This window comes from Oncorhynchus gorbuscha, linkage group LG05, assembly GCF_021184085.1.
Source record: "Oncorhynchus gorbuscha isolate QuinsamMale2020 ecotype Even-year linkage group LG05, OgorEven_v1.0, whole genome shotgun sequence".
NCBI classification, from domain to species: domain Eukaryota; kingdom Metazoa; phylum Chordata; class Actinopteri; order Salmoniformes; family Salmonidae; genus Oncorhynchus; species Oncorhynchus gorbuscha.
Window position 1 is genome coordinate 82,319,475 of NC_060177.1, and position 24,457 is coordinate 82,343,931.

Sequence of the window (24,457 nt, forward strand, 5' to 3'; positions counted from 1 at the left end):
ATCACATCATACCACGGCTCTGTCTTATCACCATAGGGACTTACTGGGCCACCAGGAACTATGGGTCCACTGGGAGAGATGGGAGTCAAGGTGAGTTACACTATTCTACATGACGTAGTGTGCCATTCTCGTTGTGTAATGTTTTTAGTTCAGGCTCCAGTGACCAATGCCTTGCCCCCTAATTTGATTATGAAAGGTAATTGTTCTCTGACAGGGTCCAGCTGGAAAGGTTGGGGAGTGGGGACTACCAGGCGAATCAGGAGAGAAGGTAAGATTATACTCTTTAATACTCAACAAGGTACTCACTGTTTGGACACCAGGAAGAGTAGCTGCCTTGGCAACAGCTAATGGGGCATATTCACATTTCCAGTAATCACATTTCCAGTAATCGATTCAGTCTATTTATGTTGCACACAGTGTATTGAAATGGAAAGCGTCAATTTGTTCATTTTGTTATTGACCTTTGTGACAGGGTGCCCTCGGACCAGCAGGAAACCTCGGAGAGCAGGGCCTCATCGGACAGAGGGTGAGTACCCCAGAGCACACTTCTCCTACCAATGTTTGGGATTCTTGTAAAAAATCAAACCGAATCGAATCAAATGTTATTGGTAACGTACACATATTTAGTAGATGTTATTGCGGGTGTAACAAAATGCATGTGTTCCTTGGTCCAACAGTGCAGTAATATTTAACAATACACACAAATCTAAAATATTGGAATTAAGAAATACATAAATATTACGACGAGCAATTTCGGAGTGGCATTAACCAAAAATGCCGTAGAATACAGCATATACAGTACTATTAAAGTGACCAGTGTTCCATAGGTAGTTTGGCCTTATTAATTGGTACTTTAACCCCCTCTCCTTCAGGGTGAGATGGGGATCGATGGGGATGCCGGACAGAGTGGTCCTGATGGACTCAAGGTAAGAGATGAATAACACTAAGGCAATAGTCATTGTGATGAATCCTAACTTGCATTGAAAGTCTAAGACCAGAGTTGACAGTCATTGTCTCATTGACAACAATAGACAATTTGTCAGTTAGAGTTATATGTACATATCTCCAGTTAGGGTATGGCTGTTTAACCCCCGAAGGTCGATGTCCACGCTCCCATCAGTTTAAGCAAGAGATATGTTTTTTTTGTTGCATTGGATGCGTCTCAATCCACCGCATCCTCCCATGTCGCACTTCCGCATCTGCGAGGAAAGGTAACAGAGCTAGAGCGGTGCTTGCCAGACCATGAGACGTCTCACAAAATGGTCTGTAGCGTCCGAACAGTTTGGGCAACCCACTAATCTGACCCGTCTGTGGAAAGGTGAGACTCTCACGAACACGTACGTGCCGGTTTTGCTCTAGGACACCCACAGGCCTCACAAGACTCGTCGGAAGGTCCACCGGTATCAGTTGAAAAAATGAAGGGAAGTACAGTACATACTGTTTGGAGACTCTTTCGTGACAAAAAATAAGGGGTTAAATACATGTGAAAAAACAAATATACAAATGTTTCCTGATCTTTCTTATCTCCCTCAGATATAGAACAGACACTTCAGAACATACTATTTACGGTTCTCAAAAATGATCTTTCATCAAATAATTATTTGTTATATCTAAATCAAATAGCAAAATGATCCTTGTTATGACCTTCTTAAAACAATTCCATATAGCTTAGACAGGGCTCAGACTCGTATGGGTTCATAGCCAGTTCTTAGTAGAAGAGAAGAGCGTGTTTTAGGATAACTGTCACTGTTTTGAACAGCCATTCACAAGAGAATGTGATTCTCTCGTCATCAGATGTGATCTAAGCCATGTTCATATGGAGTTAATGAACTGTACTACACTGTTAAACTGTAATTCTTTTTAGTCAGACTCAAGTGTTGCATTGTGTAAGATGCTGGCCGTTGTTGAGTTGGAGCTGAATTCTGTTGACGCTGAGTGAAAATAAACAGGGAGCAGGCAGCAGGCCTATTTTGAGCTCTTCCTTCTGGCAGGAGTTGTTATGGAAATACATTGCCGTTCACAAGGGACCCTACCCTTCTCCACTTCGGCCTTCAAAGACCTTATCTGAATATTTTCTACTACCGCCAACATCTGCACCCATGAAATGTGTGATCAGGTATAATTGTCTTCTTGGTTCTCTGCTCAGGGCGAGAAGGGGGACATGGGACCGGAGGGGGGTACAGGAGAGAGGGGTGACACCGGACTGAAAGGAAAGGAAGGGTCTCCCGGACCTCCTGGCTTAGTGGGAGTGTGGGTGAGTGTCCAAACTCAACCTAACATATTTACATTTCCTGTACTTGACTCTCAGGTTCTCATGAATCAGATTGCTGAGTTTCTCACTTCACTTGCTGTTGTTTAAGATGAAATGTTACTCTGCATCATGTACGCTACAACATGTCAAGGCAAAAAGGATACCAACACACTTTTGTCTCCTGCAAACTGTCTTTACTGAGAATACTGTGGATGACCATTTTGACCATTGCCTTGTCTTCGTCATAGAGGTTTATTGCTGTTAAAATAAACAGCTGTTCACTTCTGACACCAGTAACTGTCTTCCAGGGTCAGGAGGGCAAACCTGGCAAGTTTGGTGAAAGAGGAAAACCAGGAGAGAAGGTATGTATTACATGTCAGCTCAGTTCCTCATGAAGTACGCCTCCTGACACCTGTCACTCTCTCATTCATTTTATTCACTGAAACCTGTTAGTTGTTTCACCGTACCTTTCTTGGTTTTTAAAGATAGTTGGATGTTATCTTTATCTGTTATTGTATTCAACAAACATTCGGCATCAATGGCCTCTAGAGCCACTGTGTTGAAAGTGGACATTCAAAATGGAGAGTTGACACTGTAAAACTATCCACACACGAGTTGCCGGTCACTGAAAGTCAACCTTGCTATTTTTGCATGCCTGCTCTATTGCGACCCTTCTCTAGGGCAGCAAAGGTCACATGGGTCACCTGGGAGAGACAGGGGCAATTGGTGAACAAGGAGAAGCAGGATTTCTTGGGCCGAAGGGGTCAAGAGGAACCATTGGACCAGTGGTATGGAAGGCTCTGTGGATTTGTTCCTAGTTTTTCGACTGATATGTTGGTTTCCTAATGTGCTAGGTCGTAAAGACTGAACATCTGACATTTACAGGGTGCACCAGGGAGAATGGGCCAACAAGGTGAAACAGGCATCACAGGATACGAGGTAAAATGTACCCTTTACCACATACAATATCCTTCACTCAATATCAACTCAATATGATTCTATATCAATTAAATATAGCCAGTTGATTGATCGAGGAAGAGTTATGAAGCATTGCCACCTAGGACATTATCATTGGGCTCCCAAGTGGTGCAGTGGTCTAAGGCACTGCATCTCAGCTAGAGGTGTCACTACAGACAACCTGGTTCAAATCTAGACTCTATCACAACCGCCTGTGATTGGGAGTCCAATAGGGCGGCACACATTTGGCTCAGCATGGTCTGTGTTTGGCCGGTGTAGGCCGTCATTGTAAATAATAATTTGTTCTTAACTGACTTGCCTAGTTAAATAAATAAATCTAAAATCTACTGTATCTAAATTGCTGCCTTCAGTGAGTATAGTTTACCTAATGACACATACCATTGAATGCCTCCCAGAAGGTAGCTATTGTTGTTGCCCTGTGTGATGAATAACACGGTCTCTATTGTCCTCCTCCGTGATTGTAGGGCCACACAGGACGGCAAGGCCCACTGGGACCTCCTGGACCAAAAGGTGAAAAGGTACACTTCCCACAGTCCTGTCTGTGTCTAATAGCTCTCTCTTTGTGGGTGTCTTGACATGTGTGTCTAGACTTATGGTCTGTGGAGGATTAGTGGTGACAGCCCGAGCACTGTCCATCTCTCTCTCTGTCCTATAGTCAATCCATGTAATATAGAAAACAAATGTTAATGTGTGCGATTTAGCAGACACCTTTATCCAAAACGACTGACAGTCATGTTTGCATACATACTGTATGTCCCACATATCCTATTATCACATGTTGGTAGAGCTAGGAGTTTCTCCTGAACACATGCCCTGACCAGGATAAACTCTGGGCCCTAGAGATAGGCAATTACTGGGCACTAGAGATAGGCCATTGCTATCAGGAAAAAGTCCTAGCCATATCACGTGGTTTCCAGCCGCTGAGAGTGACTGAATTCCACGGCTATTTCAGTCTGATTATCCCACAAGAAGCGATTAAATATAATTGATCAATGGTATGCACAATGGCACTTCTCATTAACTCTGGAGAAATGTTATCAAATGTAGGTCATTGGCCACAAACTGCTTTCAACTGCTATTGAAATAGTCCTTGTCATCATTATTCAGATCAATCATGGTTCAGTTTGATAAATAGGACTTCGATATGAAGTACTCTTTTCTGTTTGCTGGTAAACTCGGCATGTTGACCATACTTACTTTCTAATGAAATCAATATTGTGCCACTACTCATAAATTGTTTCGTTTTGGATCCCTGCTCCACTGTTTCCTCCTGTGTTTAGCTGATCCTCATGCACTATGAAATACTACAAGCATTCCACATCATTCACCAGCCCCTGTAAAGTCCCTGGAACATTTAATGCAATCTAGGTCCCCTTTTTATTGAAAGCAACCTATTACATCACCAACAAAAACTATAATTGCTTGGAATATTCCATTGTACTGGAAGGAATATCATGAATTTAACTTTATTAAAATGTTTAATTAAAAAAAAATATCTGTTTTCCCTGTATGTTTTCCAGGGTGAACAGGGGGAGGACAGTAAGGTGGAAGGCCCTCCCGGTCCACAAGGTGACAGAGTGAGTTCATGTAGCCCTCCGCCTGCTGTGTACTTTGAGGTTTCTTTGCTAAAATAGCTAGGGATCTATATGCTTCATTCTGTTTGGTTCCCATCTGAAACCAGGGTCCTACCGGAGACAGGGGAGACAGAGGAGAATCAGGGGACCCAGGATACCTAGTAAGTGGGACGTCGATTGTATTGTATACGTTAATGTTGTCTCATTTGGAATATATACTTTATACATGGAAACGGCTAACATTAACAAATGTCTATTTCCCAGGGCCAGCCAGGGGTGGACGGATCGAGAGGCAAAGCTGGAGCAACTGGACTACCTGTGAGTAAAATGTTCTGTTTGTGACATGATAAAATGTGTTCTCTCACACTGAATCAAATCAAATCAAATTTGAGACAGTGTCCACATTAGAATATCTACCTATTAAAAAAGGTCAAACTTGTCGTTTGTTTGATTGTCTCATCTTTCATTCGTTCGTTCTTTTTTTATATTGTAGGGACATCCTGGACCAAGGGGAATACAGGGTCTGAAAGGATCCAAAGGGGATCAAGTAAGGACAAAATACCTCAACAACAACCAAACTGGTGTATCCAGTTGTACCTCACAACACCTGTTTCAACCACTTTGGTACCCCTCTAATTCGATTTGAATGTATTTGGGGCTCTTTTGCTATGTGGTGATGTCATGTTGGAGCTGATGGTCTGTACCTCTCTGATCTACTGCAGGGTCAGAAAGGCAAACGGGGCAAACAAGGCGAGTCTGGGACCAAAGGACCACCGGTGAGTGAGATCTTTATCATGTCATTGATTGATTGATTGGTTGATTGATTAATTGATTGACTGTGCTAGAATGCATCTCATATGTAGCATTAATCTCTATCTTTTCCAGGGTCCTGAGGGTCCTCCTGGCCCAAAGGGAGTGGTGGGAAGAGAGGGCCTTGAGGGCCAACCTGGAATGGATGGGCCTCCTGGGAAAGATGGTGACAAAGGAATGAAGGTGAGGAAGGACAGACACCATAACTGTGCATTCTTTTCATTGACTGAAATAAGCAGATTATTTTGCTACTGTATGATTGGTCTTCTCTGTTAAGCCTCAACCATCCTCAATTGTTTGTGTCCACTCCTTAGGGGGAGCAAGGAGACGACGGAGAGTTTGGTATCATTGGCAAAGCTGGTAACAGTGGTAAAATGGGCGTGCCAGGGCTTCCAGGTGATCAGGGCTCCTTCGGACACAAGGTGAGAGAGAAGAGAGAACATGCTCCAATGAACTGTGACCACCATGGTCATCCTATTATATGTTGTACAAGGTGGATGAACTGTGACCACCATGGTCATCCTATTATATGTTGTACAAGGTGGATGAACTGTGACCACCATGGTCATCCTATTATATGTTGTACAAGGTGCATGAACTGTGACCACCATGGTCATCCTATTATATGTTGTACAAGGTGCATGAACTGTGACCACCATGGTCATCCTATATATATGTTGTACCATGGTGGATGAAACTGTGACCACCATGGTCATCCTATTATATGTTGTACAAGGTGGATGAACTGTGACCACCATGGTCATCCTATTATATGTTGTACAAGGTGGATGAACTGTGACCACCATGGTCATCCTATTATATGTTGTACAAGGTGCATGAACTGTGACCACCATGGTCATCCTATTATATGTTGTACAAGGTGGATGAACTGTGACCACCATGGTCATCCTATTATATGTTGTACAAGGTGGATGAACTGTGACCACCATGGTCATCCTATTATATGTTGTACAAGGTGGATGAACTGTGACCACCATGGTCATCCTATTATATGTTGTACAAGGTGCATGAACTGTGACCACCATGGTCATCCTATTATATGTTGTACAAGGTGCATGAACTGTGACCACCATGGTCATCCTATTATATGTTGTACAAGGTGGATGAACTGTGACCACCATGGTCATCCTATTATATGTTGTACAAGGTGCATGAACTGTGACCACCATGGTCATCCTATTATATGTTGTACAAGGTGGATGAACTGTGACCACCATGGTCATTCTATTATATGTTGTGCAAGGTGGATGAACTGTAACCACCATGGTTATCATACTATATGTTGTACAAGGTCTGAAGGACGAGAAATAAGCACCTGAGCTATTGCTCCATCATAACTTCCCACTCGAGTGTTGAAAGAAATCAACCTTCTCCACACGGTACTGGTCCTGAGTGGTTGTCTGTCCTTGTGTGTGTGTGTGTCACAGGGTGAGAGGGGTCTCCCCGGCCAAACTGGATATTCAGGGAAAAGAGGCCACATTGGTGGAATGGGAATTCCAGGAAAACAGGGTAACCAGGGGAACAAAGGACAGCCCGTGAGTAACATAGCAACATTGCTGAGTCTGTTTGATTGGTCATCATGACTAGGACATGATGATAATGATGATGATGAGGAGGTGAGGACGATGAAGATGGTTCCATTTCTCTCCCCAGGGTGACACAGGTGAAACAGGGTACCCAGGGGTTCTCGGAATGTTCGGACCAAAGGTACGCTAGACTTCCCCACCCCATTTTCATCTCACACCTGAGTCACATGATCAAATAACACAGGGCTTTAAACGTGGCCCATTAAGAATGAAGTTCTAAGCCGCAAAAAATATGGTTCTAATAAAACACCGGCAAAAAAGCAGAACCCATTTTCAGCGGGAAATCAGGGATCTGCTGGAGATTAATAGGAAAGCTTTAAAGGAATTTAAAGCCTCAAACGATTTGGTAGCGTTTATTGTCTTTGCTCTGAAAGGGATAAATCGAATTAAAGACTGCTGCATTGGGGCAGAAAATCTATCACAGTCCACAAGAAGTTTACTCCACCCACGTGTAATGTCACTTAACACGCCATAACTTCAGTTACTTTATTACTCTCTAGTGATGTTGCTCTGCAGGTGTTGGGCAGCTAAGAAAACCGATAAGTTACAGGCTTTACTGAACATTTTTCCTAGAGTGTTCCATTTTGACTGTATACACACATCACACAGAGGAATGTTAGGCTGCTGAGCCTTGGCGTTATGCAGAAGTGGAGATAGACTCTCTGACTTGGCAAATTAGATGTCAGATGCACTGTAGGCTTACTGACTCATCATCAAGACCTATCAATTAATAATTTCCAGTGAAAGAGCTGTTAACTGAAGAAACTTGCAGTGTTGTGTCTCTTGCTGACTGTGTTGCTTACTGTGCATATTACATACAGGCCCCATATGGTGCAACCTTGCACTCAGTTGGCCTAAGCTTCTATATGAAGTGATACTTGCCTTATTAACACATTGTATCTTATCAACACATATGTTTTATCTTCATAGGGACCTCCAGGAGATCTGGGCCCAGCCGGCATTCAGGGACCAAAAGGGCCACATGGCTTGATGGTAAAAGGAGATTTGAAAAAGTTGTTATTACGTAATTCTCTATGTTTTTCCTGGTCAGGTAACATGGCCTATTTATAGGTTGGAACTTGGGTCAATAGTTCATCCTAGGCTGAAAAACTGGGCATATTAATATATAATACATATAGTATATGCCATAAATCAGACGCTTTTATTCATACATTTTCCGTACGGGTGGTCCTGGGAAAAAAACCACCATCATGGTGTTGCAAACACCCTGCTCAACTACCTAAGCAAAAGAGGGCCACCATATTAACAACATATGCCTTGTTAATTCAGATAGCGGCTGCCCTCACTAACAATATTTCTCTTTCTCTCTCTCTCTCTCTCTCTCTCTCTCTCTCTCTCTCTCTCTCTCTCTCTCTCTCTCTCTCTCTCTCTCTCTCTCTCTCTCTCTCTCTCTCTCTCTCTCTCTCTCTCTCTCTCTCTCTCTCTCTCTCTCTCTCTCTCTCTCTCTCTCTCTCTCTCTCTCTCTCTCTCTCTCCAGGGTAATGTTGGTGCCACAGGCCCAGTCGGTATCATCGGCCCCAGTGGTAATACAGTATGTACATCATCATATCTCATACCCCTTATCTGCCAAAGAACATGTTATCACTCAGTTTTTTGGGGGGGGGTGATGGAGTAACTTCCCCTCTCTCTCTCTCTCAGGGTCCCCAAGGTGACAAAGGAAGTCGAGGGGATACGGTGCGTGTCCTTATTTTTATGAATCATATCCCTTATTCCATGCCTGGGTTCAAATAGTATCTGAAATTTCTGCCTGGAATTTCAGATGGGTGGGGTTTAGAGTTGTGGCACTATTCTATTGGTCCATTAAGACAGGAAATGAATCACACAAAGTATTTGAAATGATTTCAAATAGTATTTCAACCCAGCTCTGCCTTACACCGAGGCTGAGAGTGATCACAGGACAGGATAGGGTGCTTAGTATGGAGAGCACACTACTTATCAGGACAGGATAGGGTGCTTAGTATGGAGAGCACACTACTTATCACAGGACAGAATAGGGTCCTTAGTATGGAAAGCATACTACTTATCACATGACAGGATAGGGTGCTTAGTATGGAGAGCACACTACTTATCACAGGACAGGATAGGGTGCTTAGTATGGAGAGCACACTACTTATCACAGGACAGGATAGGGTGCTTAGTATGGAGAACACACTACTTATCACAGGACAGGATAGGGTGCTTAGTATGTAGAGCACACTACTTATCACAGGACAGGATAGGGTGCTTAGTATGGAGAGCACACTACTTATCACAGGACAGGATAGGGTGCTTAGTATGTAGAGCACACTGCTTAGAAGAGAATCAGCCTCAACCCCTAAAGCACTTTTCATTTCCCTCAGTACTTCTGTTTGTTTTTCCACTCACCATGACAACTAGGAATAAGTTGAGACAGAAAGGCTACTTACTGCTTGCCGCTGCTTTACCGTCTGTTGGCAGAGGAGTTTAGATGAAGAGGATCTTGATATTGAGAGGTCAAACTGCAGCATTATGGTCTAGGGGGGTGTATTAATCCAATAGTGTTATTGCTTTTTTACAAACAGGGGGTACAAGGACCAAGGGGCCCTCCTGGTCCTCGTGGACCACCCGGACCCCCAGTAAGTATTTTCTGTTATTTATGTAAAGACTTTGCAATCGTGGCATCACTCGTTTTTCAGATTTTTTTTATATGCTGCACTATGACTGGACCATGCATTAAGCCCCCCCCCCCTTCTATTTCCATTGTCTTATAGGGTCTCCCTGGTTCTATGCCATTTGTAAGTCTCCTCTATTTACAATTGGGCTTTCTCAGAAGCAATGGAGAGGAGTAAGGAGTGAATGTGGGAGAATGTTTCAGAGTTCATACTTTTGTCTTTTTGTCTTCTCTTCTAGAGAAGGGAGGCTATCGGTGCTGCTTTTCAGCTCATTATTGATTCCCATGCTGCGCTGAGGTCAGAGGTGAGTCACTGTGAGAAGCGTCATTGGTTCCTTGGCAAATAAGCAATGTACCCAGTACAATACAGAGAGAACTTGTATGTCCGTACTGTATGTATGACCAACTCTTACACAAATATTCCATTAGCATTAATGCATGACAAAAGTATGGTTACCCTCATGCTTCTCAAGCCAGGATTTTGTCATTTATCACTCTCCAATGGCGGCTGGCTGTTTGTGAAGATTTGGTGCTCAGTGTGTGACCGTTTGTCTCTATCATTTCTAGAGTTACCACGACATGGACCTGCCCATGTTGGACCACCAGGGTACAGAGATATTCAAGACCCTCCACTACCTCAGCACCTTGATCCAGAGCCTGAAGAACCCACTAGGAACCCACGACAACCCCGCGCGCATCTGCAGAGACCTCAAAGACTGTGAACAGAGGATGAATGATGGTGAGGAAGGCACAAACGTCGTCTGAGATACAGGACACTGTAGCCTGAGATTCACATTTTGGGTTCAATCCTTCCATTACAGTATATTTGGTCCAATAGTTTTTCTAGACCATGTGGACCTGATTAGTCATACGCTATAACTAAGCTATAAATTGTAATCTATAGTGATAATTATATACACCTGACCAGTGAGTGATATCCCTTCCTAAAGCATTACATACTTGTCCACTTTGCTAAAAGTACACTACTGTATCAAGACTCCTTTTTCACTCAGTTTGTTCTCCTCTCCTAAGGAACTTACTGGATCGACCCAAACCTCGGCTGCTCTGCTGACTCCATCGAGGTGACGTGTAACTTCAGCAGCGGTGGCCAGACCTGTCTGAAACCCATCACAGTATCCAAGGTCAGCATCAACTTCCACTACTACTCAGCCAGTTACAGTCAAAACAAGCCACAATCCAGTCAAAACAACTGATAATCGGAAGACAATATTTTAGTCAGGTTTTCAGAGAAACTCGTAGTTTATTTGAGGTTTAAGGCTTTTGAAGTTTGCAATTTACACTTTGAAATTTCAGACTTTATTTTCCCTTACGAAATATGTATCAACCCCTACAAAAATGCCCATTAATTAGGATCCACATAATAATTCACATTTCCTGTTGCTGCAGGATTATTTTCCTGCTGTAGCAAACTGGCTCAAATGAAGAACCTACATCTGTATGTTTCCACACACAACCGTCGTACTGTACTACAGAACAGCATTCTTACTATTTAGCTCATTTGAATTTACTGTCTTTTGTTTCTTTTGACACATCCTACATTTTTACTTCAGACAGGTTTTGTATCTGGCATCCAGAACCAAATCTTGCATGTCCACTGGTCTTGTCTGACGCAATAGATTAGGAATTAAATTGTAACTGTAGTTGATGTGTGTCCGTCTGCAGCTGGAGATGGGGGTGGGTCGTATCCAGATGAACTTCCTCCATCTACTGAGCTCTGAGGCAGTGCAGCACATCACCATCCACTGCCTGAACGTTCCCGTGTGGGCCAACAGCTCCTCCCTGGAGCCCTCCCCCACCGCGGTGCGCTTCAAGGCCTGGAGCGGAGGAGACATGATCCAGGCTGGAGGGCTCCTGGAGCCCCACGTAGTGAAGGACGAATGCTGGGTATGTCAACCTCCAGCCTGGATCATGTGACAGGCTGCTCTCCTACTGAACATACAGCTGGTGGAATAGTGGATGAAATAGTGCATGACACTTTACATGTTGTTACATAGGCTACCATGTATTTAAGGCTACCATGTATTTAACGCTACCATGTATTTATGGCTACCATGTATTTATGGCTACCATGTATTTAAGCTCTAATTATAGTAAATTGTACACCAACTGAATATAATGTATTGCACAGTCTGACCAAACCAGTCTCTGTAGGTTCTAAAAAGTAAAATCCCCTTGTCTTTCAGATCAAAGATGGCCGCTGGCACCAGACCCATTTCGTCTTCCAGACCCAGGACCCCAACTTACTCCCCATCCTGGACGTGTATAACCTACCGGCCACAGAGCCTGGCTCGCACTACCACCTAGAGGTGGGCCCCGTGTGCTTCTTATAGAGGCCTGTTCTTATAGAGGCCTGTTCTTATAGAGGCCCAGGATACAGTACATACAAAGCCTCCTCATAGGAGTGACTTGCGGGGGGATGTGGAAGGTTAGGGGGTCTTCCTGTCCCCATATACTGGGGCCCTTCAGGAGAGGCAGGCCAGGCCAGGCCCCTAACCCTCCAGCATATGCTCGGACTGCAGAAACAGGCAGGGGGCACCATTGAGGGACTGACCAGGAGAAACTGCAGAGATACTGAGACGTCTCACACTAGTTCCTACCGCCTGCCTGAAGAGAAGATAAGCTTTGGCTTTTTTCAGGGACTTGTTTTACTGTCGCACGGCACGAGCCCTGGATGCCAGAGTGAGATAAAAAATAATGAGTCTCTAACATCACTCTTGGACAACATTTTTAACTTATTACTTTCTATGGTCATGAACTCTCAAAATGTTATGAAATGTGTAAAGTAATAGGGAACGATTATAAATGCATTTGCATATTATGAATGCATTACTTATCCTTCTAAATGTCACACATACACATGTATTATTTATACATGTTATATGTATATCTTAATATAAAAGTGCAATAAACATATCTCGTTCTGCAGTTTTTCAAAGCAATTAAGGTTTACAATGAGACCCAACAATTGGATATAATATTATCATAACATTCAGGCTTAGGCTAAGTTTCCAGCATACATCCATCCACAGGTGTGTGCTGTCCAGCTATTTTTCTCCTGCCTGGTCTGCAGATGACGTATGAATCTACTTGTAATAGTGATTAGTTGCTGAAGAAAAGCCCACCGGTCTACGAATGACTATTGCGCTATTGCATTCCTGATGTGTGTTTCCCTAGTCAAATGAATTGAAGCTTGCAGTTAGAGAGTGAATCCAGCGAGTGTCAGAAGAGTCGGTCTACCTCCCATCTCTCAATGAGCTGAACCAGAGATGATGACACCTGGTACCTGGTGCTATAATAATTCCTGTGGTGGATTATGAGGCGGTCTTGTTTAATCCTGACAGAACATATAAACCTTGTCTACAGCAAAGGGAATATTTTTTTACACAGTATGAATGCAAAGAAGGAAAAATGTTCAAATTCACTCCAAGCTAGCAAAACAAGCTAGCAAAACAAGCTAGCAAAACAAGCTAGCAAACAGCGTTTCTTTCTCTGCATCACTATTTTACTCCCCTTTGTATGAGTCTGAACCTATTATTGAAAGATTTAGGTCTTATTTTTGACTTATTGAAATGTATAAATGTGTATAATTATGCAAAGCTTTGTTGTATACAGTGGATCCCAACATGCTAATTTATGTTATTTAATGTCCATGGGTTTTGCAACTTTCTGTAAACTTTAAGCCAGACACCCATCATTAGCAGAGCATTTTTTATTTTTTATAAATTTGGGGCTTCATTGATTTTGTTTTATAGGTTTGTTTTTTAAATAATCATAACTGTACTGGAACCATTTTCAATGCTTTTATGCCTTACTGTTTTACTTTTTTGACCATGTTTGTGAAATCTCTGTACAGGCGGTCAGCTCAACCCACCAACCTATAAACTCAGAATACCTCTCATATCACACATCTTAAACAGCCCTCCATCATGTTCTTACATTAGTATAGCCATAACACATCCAAAGAGTCATCTGACGTCTTTGTTAAGGGCCAGAAACAGATATTCGTGGTCATCGTGTACTTCACCCATTCATCTCTGCAGGTCCTCTGTCTGTCAGCATCATAATTATACAGCTTGTAGTTTTCAACACTTTCATTTTCTTCATTCAGGTGTTCAATAAATATTTGAAACCCAAGTAGATGTGTGTTTCCATTGGTTCTCATTCTCTTATTTAAAAAAGTTGATCATCTGTCCAGTACAACTTTCATTGTCAGCTACAAAGACACTGAGCAGAGTTTAGTTCTCAATTAAAGTTAAATACTTAATGCAGTATTAATAGTTATCATAGTACATGAACCATGAGGCTTTTATTGTAAAACAGCTTGTGTTATTGCAACTTAAATACTGCAATATGAATAGTTATCCCTTTTGAAAAATGTATCTTGAAAGAATAGCGAGCGGCTCAACTATACACTTCACCTCTTCGCCACATGAGGGTACTCTTATCTCATTTTTAAGCAAAATGTAAGTCTAGTTGAACATTTAGCTCAGGGTCTTATTTGTCACATGATCCTTATTTTTTACCTTCTCTACACTAGAACAGAGCATACTCTACACTTATCTGTCTGGGGTCCAGAGATACAAAAATGACACAAACCAGATAGTTCAGGGTTTCGTATTGACAGGCCACTGATGACGAAGTCACAGGATATTATATTGGACACGTGGCATAGCGCCCCCTGTTCACGGGTAGGTTGACCTCTGTGATGAATGTGACAGCGTCCGACACCATGAAGGCTATTGTCACGACTTCTGCCGAAGTTGTTGCCTCTCTTTGTTCGGGCGGTGCTCGGCGTTCGACGTCACCGGTCTTCTAGTCATCATTGATCCTTTTTTCATTTTCCATAGGTTTTGTCTTATCACACACCTGTTTTCAATCCCATTCATTACCTGTTGTGTATTTAACCCTCTGTTTCCCCTCATTTCTTTGTCAGAGATTGATTTGTTGTCAGTGTAGTGTGATTGTTTGTATAGGTGCGCGTCGGGTCTTCGTACCCATGTTTTGTTTGTACATTTATTGTTATGGAGCATACTCGTGGAACTTTATTAAAAGACTCCATATTTAAACTCCATTTGACTCTCCTGCGCCTGACTTCCCTGCCACCTATTACACCTATGCGTGACAGAATCTCTGACCAAAGACATGAGGGGAAACAGAGGGTTAAATACACAACAGGTAATGAATGGGATTGAAAACAGGTGTGTGGGAAGACAACACCAATGGAAAATGAAAAAAGGATCAATGATGGCTAGAAGACCGGTGACGTCGAACGCCGAGCACCGCCCGAACAAGGAGAGGCAACGACTTCGGCAGAAGTCATGACAGCTATAGCATGAGCCACCTCACCTGTTCTACCCATGGGTCTGCTTACACTTCTCCGGGAACTGGGAGGAGAGAGAGAGTGAATGTGCGTGTGTGTGTGAGAGTGCGAGCTATTGAGAGATAGTGAGCGTAATAGGAAAGACTGATGAAGTACATTGTGAAAGGTAGACTAAGTAGAGTAGGGCTCTGTGATGTGAACCGTGTTCTCTCCAAAAAAATGACCTCTACACGACCTTTGGAAGCCCAGCCAGTGGACCTGACCTGGTAAACCATGATGTGACGTTCGTATAACATAAGAGTTACCTGAGCGTGCTGCTCCTCATCCAGCCCAGCTCTCCCATGGACACGTTATGATCACACTAGGACTGGAGGAGGAAAGACGGAGAGAGATCAACACTGTAGTAATAACTACATAATAAACAGGGTTAGGGAGTAGTTCAATATGTAGCTAGATATAGGTGAATGTTAACTAGCTGGCTCATTATTGCCCATGAAAGGAAGTTAGGCTAGTGAGAAAGCATTTTAGCCAGGTAGCCTAGGACAGTCATAGACCATTTAGGCAACATGAAAGACAGGATGGCATTAGCGTTTCTCTACAAGTAGGGTTAGTCAAGATGTTCTTTGTACTTGCAAGATCCTTGCCCTCATCTTATTCTACATGGACAGAATGTGTTTATGAGCTGTGAGTACCCCTAACATCTCTGCCTAGAATGTGCATAATACTAAAATGTACAAAATGATATGATTCCTGGAGATTATATCCAATGCTTCTTTGTATGACTTGCTCAAAACTGTTGATAAATGGCTGCAAAAACAGCCTCATATAATTCATTTTCAAAGACACCAGTAGCCATATCAGATTTCAAATATGTGATAACACTGGCAAAAATTGGGAAGTGGAATAGTAAAATAGTGGGGAATAACAGTAGAGTTCTTGCAGACAAGCACAGTAATTACCCTCTATTGTATCCCATTGTTATAAGAATGATTCCACTGATCAGACTAGATGAAGTAAATCAAATCTCCTGAAGACAATATAACAAATCTGCCCCTACACCAAATGTTTATTATCCCCTCTAGAATAAAACGTACACTTTTGGTATCACAATCGGTTTGACAAAAACTATTTTCGTAGTTACAAATTAGATACCGCTATTGTCAAACCGTCAGTGTGAGGCATACGTTTGATAAATCCAACGTATGTACCACAGAACGCACTGCAACTGCGAGGCAAACCCAGCTGTATAGGAAATGAATGTTCTTCTGGTGCATTTACGATCGGTGTGATTGAGGGGGTAACATGCACTGAAATCCGACTCACCCGAAATCCTTCCGAGGCCGTAACTGCTTTTAGAACGTCCATTACAAGTTCATTTTATGTCGGTCAAGTTCACTTGTGGCTGTGCCAGAGACGGTTAACTTAATGTCAACAAACTACCAAGTAGACCAGAACCAGCTGCTATTAGATTGTTGTGTGTATGGGAGACACCAAGTTAATTAGACCGGAATCAACTATTATTTCCAATGGTAAACGCCAAGAGTGAACGAATCTTAATTGAGCCACCATCGTTGGCTGTGCTCAGCAACTCCACAAATGCAGTTTTCTTTAAGGATTTCACAAACCCAGGGCTTGTCAAGTTATCATGGTGTAAAAAAGAAAACACACAATGTATAAAAAAGAAAGTTTATTTGGTACAAAATACTAAACAATTTACTTATAAAACCAACATATTGAGCTCACATAGCTGCAAGGGCCAAGCATTGAGGACATACTACATGCCAAATTCAATGAAGGGAAATATGTGTAACTCCAGTGACAGTCTCTTTAGTTGCCTTACTGAATTCAAAGGCCTCTGGTTTATAAATGGTCTAAATATTTGAGAGGCTTAAATGAAGATTTCATCTAAATTAGCAGATGTCAGGTCTAGGGATGTGTATTCGTGTGCTTAAGTCTATCCTGCAAATGGGTTGGCATGAAGAGTCACGTCCTTTATACGAGTCTCAGTCAGCGGCCGAAATGACTTTTCATTGACAGGGAGCTTCTCCAGTTCATCCAGTGTTTCCAAGCCATCTATTATTCTGCTTATCGAAAGAAAATAAACAGAGGAAAAAAGTATTTTAGCTATGCATTAGTTCACAAAATGTTGGAGATAACACAAACCACATAATATGCACAGTCAAGAGAATGTTTAGATCAAAATAACAGACTGAAGTCATGATCTGCTAGCAATCACTTATAACCCACATTAAATACTGACACTTTATTTGGATCCCCAATGACATACAACGGCAGATTGTAGCTGAACCCATTCTTGATAATCCTCTTAATTAGCTAACTTCAGACATCCACAAAGACCTACTTTCCAAACACGGTGTACTTCATGTCCAGATGGGGCTGCTTGGCATAGGTGAAGAAGAACTGGGAGGCATTAGTATTGGGGCCGTTGTTCGCCATAGAAACCACGCCACGCACATTATGCTGCGTGCAAATAAATGAAAAAATGTCAGTTAATATATACCGAGAATTGTTGCTACCTGTCCCATTGAGGTACTCACTTTTAGGTGTTCACTCAGCTCATCTTCAAATTTCCGTCCCCAAATACTCGTCCCTCCTTTTCCAGTGCCTTCCAAGATTAAAAAAGTAATGCATGTTGTCAAGAGAGGCAGATCATTTTCTTTGCATGATCAGAAAACAAACTATTCCATGGGTTTGGAGTGACATGCTGACAATTGGTATCTGATAAAGTAATTGACTTGTACATTGGGCTATTGGTCCTTTAAAAAAATGTTGTGCCAAATTAAAGACAATAAGCCTTCCAACACGATAATTCAGTTCTGATGAAGCTACCTGTGGGGTCGCCGGTCTGAACCATGAACCCTTTGATGTTCCTGTGGAATATGCAGCCATTGTAGAACCCACCTGCACACAGGGCTAAGAAATTCTGTCAACACAAACAGAACGTTCTGATTAGAGCAATCTAGTGGCTACAGCCAACTGTAATGACTTGCTAGTGTAGAGCAGTGTTCTTCAATCCTGGTTCTAGAGACCAAAAGGATGTAAAGCAGGGATGGTGATTGTGTATGCTAGTGCAACATCAAATTTAAAATAGGCACCTAACATCATTTCTATCCTGATTAAAAGGCAAGTGCAGTATAAAGGGGTTGGCTTAAGGACCATGCCAGTGGCTCAAAGCGGGCGGGAAGGCTACTTGCCCAGCTGGCTTTAGGACAAGCACATCAACTCAACTGCAGTGAATAGCACGACATTTCCACTCAAAACAGTGCAGAAGGTGGAAGATGGCTATGGCTAGGTAACTACTGTTTGACTTGACAAGAGTGTTTAATCCCGGTGCTGAGCTAGTGCGTAGCAGCCAATTGCTGTATGACATGCGTTTGTAGAATGTTAAGTCCTCTATCGATGGAGATGACTAATCCAAGTATAGTATTGAGGTAGAACAAAGACCGGCAAGACACCATGATCAGAGCAAATAAGCACACACAGTGCATGACTCACCTCACATGATTTCGGGGCACGTTCACAGAACAGCTCGATTTTTAAATCCCCAAGGTCTGTGTGCAGTGTCACTGCCTGTAAAAGGGATTTGAAAATAATTAAATATTGTCCAAAAGGCACAAAGTTGTGAATTGTTTCCTTCTTTATCTATACTGAACTAAAATAAAAGCAAAATAAGAATGCAACAAGTGAAGTTGTCACAACACAATGCCAAAGGTGTCTGAAGTTGAGGGAGTGTGCAATTGGTATGCTGACTACAGGAATGTCCACCATAACCATTGCCAGATAATTCAATGTTGTTTTAGAGAATTTGGCAGTACATCCAACCGGCCTCAACCACAGACCACGTGTAACCATGCCAGCCCACGACCTTCACATCTGGCTTCTTCACCTGTGGGATCATCGGAGACCAGCCTCCCAGACAGCTTAGCTTGTATGGCGACGTGTGGGCGAGCGGTTTGCGGATGTCAACGTTGTGAACAGTGACCCATGGTGGAGGTGGGGTTATGGTAAGGGAAAGCATAAGCTACCGGCAACAAACACAATTGCAATTTGTCGATGGCAATTTGAATGCAGAGACAACGTGACAAGATCCTGAGGCCCAATGTCATGCCATGTATCTGTCGCCACTACCTCATCTTTCAGCATAATGCACGGCCCCATGTCACAAGTATCTGTATATAATTCCTGGAAGTTGAAATGGTCCGTTCTTCCATGGCCTGCATAGCATTGAGTATGTTTGGGATGCTCTGGATCGACAGCATGTTCCAGTTCCCGCCAATATCCAGCAACTTCACGCAGCCATTGCAGAGGAGAGGGATAACATTCCATAATCAACAGCCTGATCCACTCTGTGATGGAGATGTGTTGTGCTGCATGCAACAAATGGTGGTCAAACCAGATATTGACTGGTTTTCTGATGTCATGTGATATCCATAGATCAGGGCCTAATGAATGTATTACAATTGACTGATTTCCTTATATGAACTGAAACTTACCATTATTGAAAAATGTATGTTTAATTAATCCTTAATATCTACGTATTAAGAATTGCCTGCAATTATTTGTTCACACGAAGTTGACTAAATAGCTAGGTAGATTGTATTGTTAGGGAGTGGAAATTGGCATTGAAGCAGACGCGTAAACTTATGTGTTGCTCCCGAAGTTTACAGCTGCAAAATATTTACTTCAAACAAAGAGGACTGTGTTCAGTGATAACAGGCGTTGTGTTGATTACATGTTTTGTGCATTTCGTCAAAGATTATATATGAAACATGCGTAGTAAAATTGAATATTCTCACCATTCTTAACGCCGGAAGATGAGATGGTGCATCAGACAAATATATTCGACTAGCGTCATACACTGAACGCACAATGGTTCCGCTGCGTCTATAGTTCGATTAACCTATTTATCGGACGTTAAAATTACGAATTACCGTAGTGTTTTGTATTAGCCGAAAAATACAAGACCATGAATTTCAATCGCCCGTGCTTGATTACCGGAGAATCTGAATAACCCACGAAAATATATGTAATACCCACAGTGGCAAGAAATGAAATCACATATTTGTTGTTGGCGCCATAAAAATAGATAAAGGACTCTAGTGCCCCAAAGTATATTTTACTGTCAATGACGCTGCCCGTGATCTCATAGATTCCATAATCGGACTGATACGATGTTGTGTCCTCTAATTATCTCTATGGTTGCCACCGGCCTCGATCAGCTGATACCAATTACGTACACGAGATCAATGTTGAAACAGATAGATTGGATTGGTTAATTTGGTTAAAATGGAAAACATCATTACAGTGGGAATATTGAAAGGGAATACATTTTTTGGGAAACACATTTTCGGTTGAAGACGAAACCACGAGAACCACGACCAGTAGCTCTGGGACAGTGACCTTTTTGGACCAGTGTTTCCCAAACTTGAACCTGCCCACGTTTAGTGTTTTGCTCTAGCACTACACAGCTGATTCAAAGAGTCAAAGCTTGATGATGAGTTCGTTATTGGAATCAGCTGTGTAGTGAGGGCCAATCCCAGAACGTGCAACCGGGGCCCAAGGACTGAGTGCAAGGTCAGTACCCCGGCGTCGCCTCTTCACTGTTGATGTTGTGACTGGTGTTTTGTGCGTACTATTTAAGGAAACTGCCAGTTGAGGACTTGTGAGGTGTCTGTTTCTCAAACTAGACACTCTAATGTACTTGTCCTCTTGCTCAGTTGTGCACTGGGGCCTCCCACTCCTTTTTCTATTCTGGTTAGAGCCCGTTTGCAGTTTTCTGTGAAAGGAGTAGTACAGTGTTGTACAAGCTCGTCAGTGTCTTGGCAATTTCTCACATGGAATAGCCTTCATTTGTCAGAACAATAATAGACTGCCGGGTTTCAGAAGAAAGTTATTTGTTTCTGGCCATTTTGAGCCTGTAATTGAACCCACAACTGCTGACGCTCCAGATACTCAACTAGTCTAAAGGCCTGTTTCATTGCTTCTTTAATCAGAACCACTGTTTTCAGCTGTGCCAACATAATTGCAAAAGGGTTTTCTAATGATCGATTAGCCTTTTAGAATGATAAACTCTGATTAGTTAACACAACGTGCCATTGGATCACAGGAGTGATGGTTGTTGATAATGAACCTCTATACGCCTATGTAGATATATCATTTTCTTTTTAAAATCAGCCGCTTCCAGCTACAATAGTCAGTTACAACATTAACAATGTCTACACTGTATTTCAGATCAATTTTATGTTATTTTAAGACATAAAATGTGCATTTGTTTCAAAAACAAGGACATTTCTAACTGACCCCAAACTTTTGAATGGTAGTGTATGTACGTCAGGACTGTCTCATTATTGTCGGTGATCAGGCCTACCACTGTTGTGTCATCGGCAAACTTAATGCTGGTGTTGGAGTCATGCCTGTCCGTGCAGTCATGGGTGAACAGGTAGTACAGGAGGGGACTGAGCAAGCACCCCTGAGGGGCCCCTGTCTTGAGGATCAGCATGGCAGATGTGTTGTTAACTACTCTCATCACCTGTGGGCGACCCGTCAAAAGGTCCAGGATCCAGTTGCAGCGGGAGGTGTTTAGTCCCAGGGTCCTTATCTTATTGATGAGCTTTGAGGGCAGTATGGTGTTGAACGCTGAACTGTAGTCAATGCATAACATTCTCATATAGGTGTTCCGTTTGTCCAGGTGGGACAGGGCAGTGTGGAGTGCAATAGTGATTGCATCATCTTTCCATCTGTTAGGGCGGTATGCAAATTGGAGTGGGTCTAGGGTTTCTGGGATAACGATGTTGATGTGAGCCATGACCAGCCTTTCAAAGCACTTCATGGGAACAGACGTGAGTGCTACAGGTCGGTAGTCATTTAGGCAGGTTACCGTAGTGTCCTTGGGCACAGAGACTATGGTGGTCTGCTTAAAACATGTTGGTATTACAGACTCGGACATGGAGAGGTTGAAAATGTCAGTGAAGACACTTGCCAGTTGGTCAGCGCATGTTCGCAGTACACGTCCTGCGACGTGCGGCCTTGTGAATGCTGGCTTGTTAAAAGGCTTTACTCACATCGGCTGCGGAGAGCGTAGTCACAGAAAAGCTGTTGCTCTCATGCATGTTTCAGTGTTATTTGCCTCGAAGCGAGCATAGAATTAGTTTAGCTCCTCTGGTAGGCTCGTGTCACTGGGCAGCTCTCGGCTGTGCTTCCCTTTGTAGTCTGTTATGGTTTGCAAGCCTTGCCACATCAGACGACTTACTGATGACGCCAGTGATTGATGTGGTGTTCTCCTCAATGCCATTGGAAGAATCCTGGAACATATAGCAAAACAGATCTGTAAGCTTAGCATCTGCTTCATCTGAACACTTTTTTATTGACAGAGTCACTGGTGCTTCCTGCTTTCATTTTTGCTTGGAAGCAGGAATCAGGAGGATAGAATTATGGTCAGATTTGCCAAATAGAGGGCGAGGGAGAGCTTTGTATGTGTCTCTCTGTGTGAAGTAAAGGTGGTCTAGAGTTTTTTTTTTTTCCCCCCTCTGGTTGCATATTTAACATGCTGATAGAAATTTGGTAAAACGGATTTAAGTTTCCCTGCATTAGTCACCGGCCACTAGGAGCGCTGCCTCTGGATAAGTGTTTCCCTGTTTGCTTATAGGGGAATACAACTCATTGAGTGCGGTCTTAGTGCCAGTATCGGTCTGTGGTGGTATGTAGACAGCTACAAAAAAAACAGGTGAAAACTCTCTAGGTAGATAGTGTGGTCTACAGCTTATCATGAGGTACTCAGGCGAGCAAAACCTCGAGACGTCCTTAGATGTCATGCACCAGCTGTTGTTTACAAATATAGATTGTCCGTCCCCCTTGTCTTACCAGACGCCTCTGTTCTATCCTGCCGATACAGCATATAACCAGCCAGTTGTATGTTGATAATGTTGTCCTTCAGCCACAACTCTGTGAAGCATAAGATAGTACAGTTCTTAATGTCCTATTGGTAATTTAATCTTCCTCGTAGGTCGTCGATTTTATTTCCCAAAATTGCATGCTAGATAGTAGAACGGAAGGCAGTGGGGGTTTATTCGATCGCCTACGAACTCTCAGAATGCAGCCCGACTTCCGTCCTATTTTTCTCCTTCTTCTTTTAAGCAACTGATGGGGATTTGCATCTGTTCCCGGGAAAGCAGTATGTCCTTCACGTCGGGCTCGTCGGACTCGTTAAAGAAGAAAAAAAGCTTCTGCCAGTTCATTGTGAGTATTCAATGTCCAGAAGTTATTTTCTGTCATAAGAGATGGTAGCAGCAACATTACGTACAGAATAAGTAAAAAAACAAGTTACAAACAACAGAAAATAACAAGGGGAAAAAACACATTCGGTTAGGAGCAAGTAAAACGTTAGCCATCTTCTCCGGCGCCATGATACTATCCTAGTCACCTGTTTGGAGTCATGTCCAACCATGTTATCAGGAAGGATCAGCCAATTGCAAAGTAGAAAATTGACTACTTCAAAATGGAGATTGCCTCAGTGGCGCAGCCCATGCTCTCACAGATGCTATAATGGCACAGATACAAAGATGAGTCCTCTATCTATCTCTATGTTACCCCCCCCCCCTCCCATGCCCTGTTCAAAACATCTGGGAACTGGGAAATCACATACTTCCAACTTCAGGGCGTTCAAGACAACTAGGAATTCAGAACAAACAACTCCAAGACGAAAACACATTTCTCTAAAGTTCCGACTTTCCGACCTGATAATCACTGACATCATGATTTGACCTCGTTTTCTTTCAGAGTTCCCAGTTGTCTTGAAAGCACCATCACTACTGGTGTCCCTAAAGCTCGTCCCCCTTTGGTTCTCTCTGTACACAATGGTTGTGTTCCTCTGCTCAGACATTGCTTACGCTTGGCAGATCTTACAACGCCTGGATAGGTATTTTACAACATGTTACAACATGTTGTAGCAGTCTTGTGCCCGACGGTTAATGCATGCAACGCATGATGCCGAGTTCAAGACAACTTTGAACTCGTAAAACTCCTATTGTTTTACCAACTTGGAATCACATTGTAGAGGGATGAGCTCCGAGTTTCCCATTTGGAAAGAGTTACAATCAACTAAAAGAAAGCTCTATGCAAAAAACAGATGCAAATGTTAACTCATAGAGGTTTTTACATTGTTTTGAAAGCACCAGGAGCACTGAGCAGAAGAACACGACCATTGTCACCTAGATCTGTCACATCCTC

At 42.7% G+C, this 24,457-nt stretch overlaps 2 protein-coding genes across 3 annotated transcripts in view; one reads left to right on the forward strand and one right to left on the reverse strand.

The window, feature by feature from the left end:
- The window catches only part of LOC124034948 (collagen alpha-1(XXVII) chain B-like), a 132,544-nt gene extending 118,519 nt beyond the window's left edge, over positions 1-14,025 (forward strand). The window contains exons 31-58 of the mRNA XM_046348341.1: positions 37-90; positions 215-268; positions 473-526; positions 873-926; positions 2,147-2,254; positions 2,560-2,613; positions 2,932-3,039; positions 3,137-3,190; positions 3,694-3,747; positions 4,750-4,806; positions 4,911-4,964; positions 5,068-5,121; positions 5,297-5,350; positions 5,526-5,579; positions 5,689-5,796; positions 5,928-6,035; positions 7,062-7,169; positions 7,288-7,341; positions 8,151-8,213; positions 8,719-8,772; positions 8,880-8,915; positions 9,782-9,835; positions 9,971-9,994; positions 10,110-10,175; positions 10,438-10,609; positions 10,903-11,012; positions 11,554-11,775; positions 12,075-14,025. Coding sequence (XP_046204297.1) covers positions 37-90; positions 215-268; positions 473-526; positions 873-926; positions 2,147-2,254; positions 2,560-2,613; positions 2,932-3,039; positions 3,137-3,190; positions 3,694-3,747; positions 4,750-4,806; positions 4,911-4,964; positions 5,068-5,121; positions 5,297-5,350; positions 5,526-5,579; positions 5,689-5,796; positions 5,928-6,035; positions 7,062-7,169; positions 7,288-7,341; positions 8,151-8,213; positions 8,719-8,772; positions 8,880-8,915; positions 9,782-9,835; positions 9,971-9,994; positions 10,110-10,175; positions 10,438-10,609; positions 10,903-11,012; positions 11,554-11,775; positions 12,075-12,221 — 2,193 coding nt within the window. The 3' untranslated portion in view covers positions 12,222-14,025. The remainder of the gene's footprint in view (positions 1-36; positions 91-214; positions 269-472; positions 527-872; positions 927-2,146; positions 2,255-2,559; positions 2,614-2,931; positions 3,040-3,136; positions 3,191-3,693; positions 3,748-4,749; positions 4,807-4,910; positions 4,965-5,067; positions 5,122-5,296; positions 5,351-5,525; positions 5,580-5,688; positions 5,797-5,927; positions 6,036-7,061; positions 7,170-7,287; positions 7,342-8,150; positions 8,214-8,718; positions 8,773-8,879; positions 8,916-9,781; positions 9,836-9,970; positions 9,995-10,109; positions 10,176-10,437; positions 10,610-10,902; positions 11,013-11,553; positions 11,776-12,074) is intronic.
- A 2,858-nt stretch (positions 14,026-16,883) lies between these two features.
- Positions 16,884-20,395, reverse strand: ppil3 (peptidylprolyl isomerase (cyclophilin)-like 3). 2 transcript variants are annotated; one of them, XM_046348735.1, is made up of 6 exons: positions 20,029-20,395; positions 18,728-18,802; positions 18,062-18,155; positions 17,770-17,837; positions 17,574-17,692; positions 16,884-17,295 (listed from the first exon to the last, which is right to left on the reverse strand). In XM_046348735.1, the coding sequence occupies exons 1-6, from the start codon at positions 20,029-20,031 to the stop codon at positions 17,166-17,168; spliced, it is 489 nt and encodes a 162-aa protein (XP_046204691.1). In that variant the 5' UTR covers positions 20,032-20,395; the 3' UTR covers positions 16,884-17,165. The 2 variants fall into 2 exon arrangements, with proteins under 2 accessions (XP_046204691.1, XP_046204692.1); XM_046348736.1 differs by having other exon boundaries at positions 16,884-17,292; positions 20,029-20,389.
- Between the last annotated feature and the right edge of the window lie 4,062 nt (positions 20,396-24,457).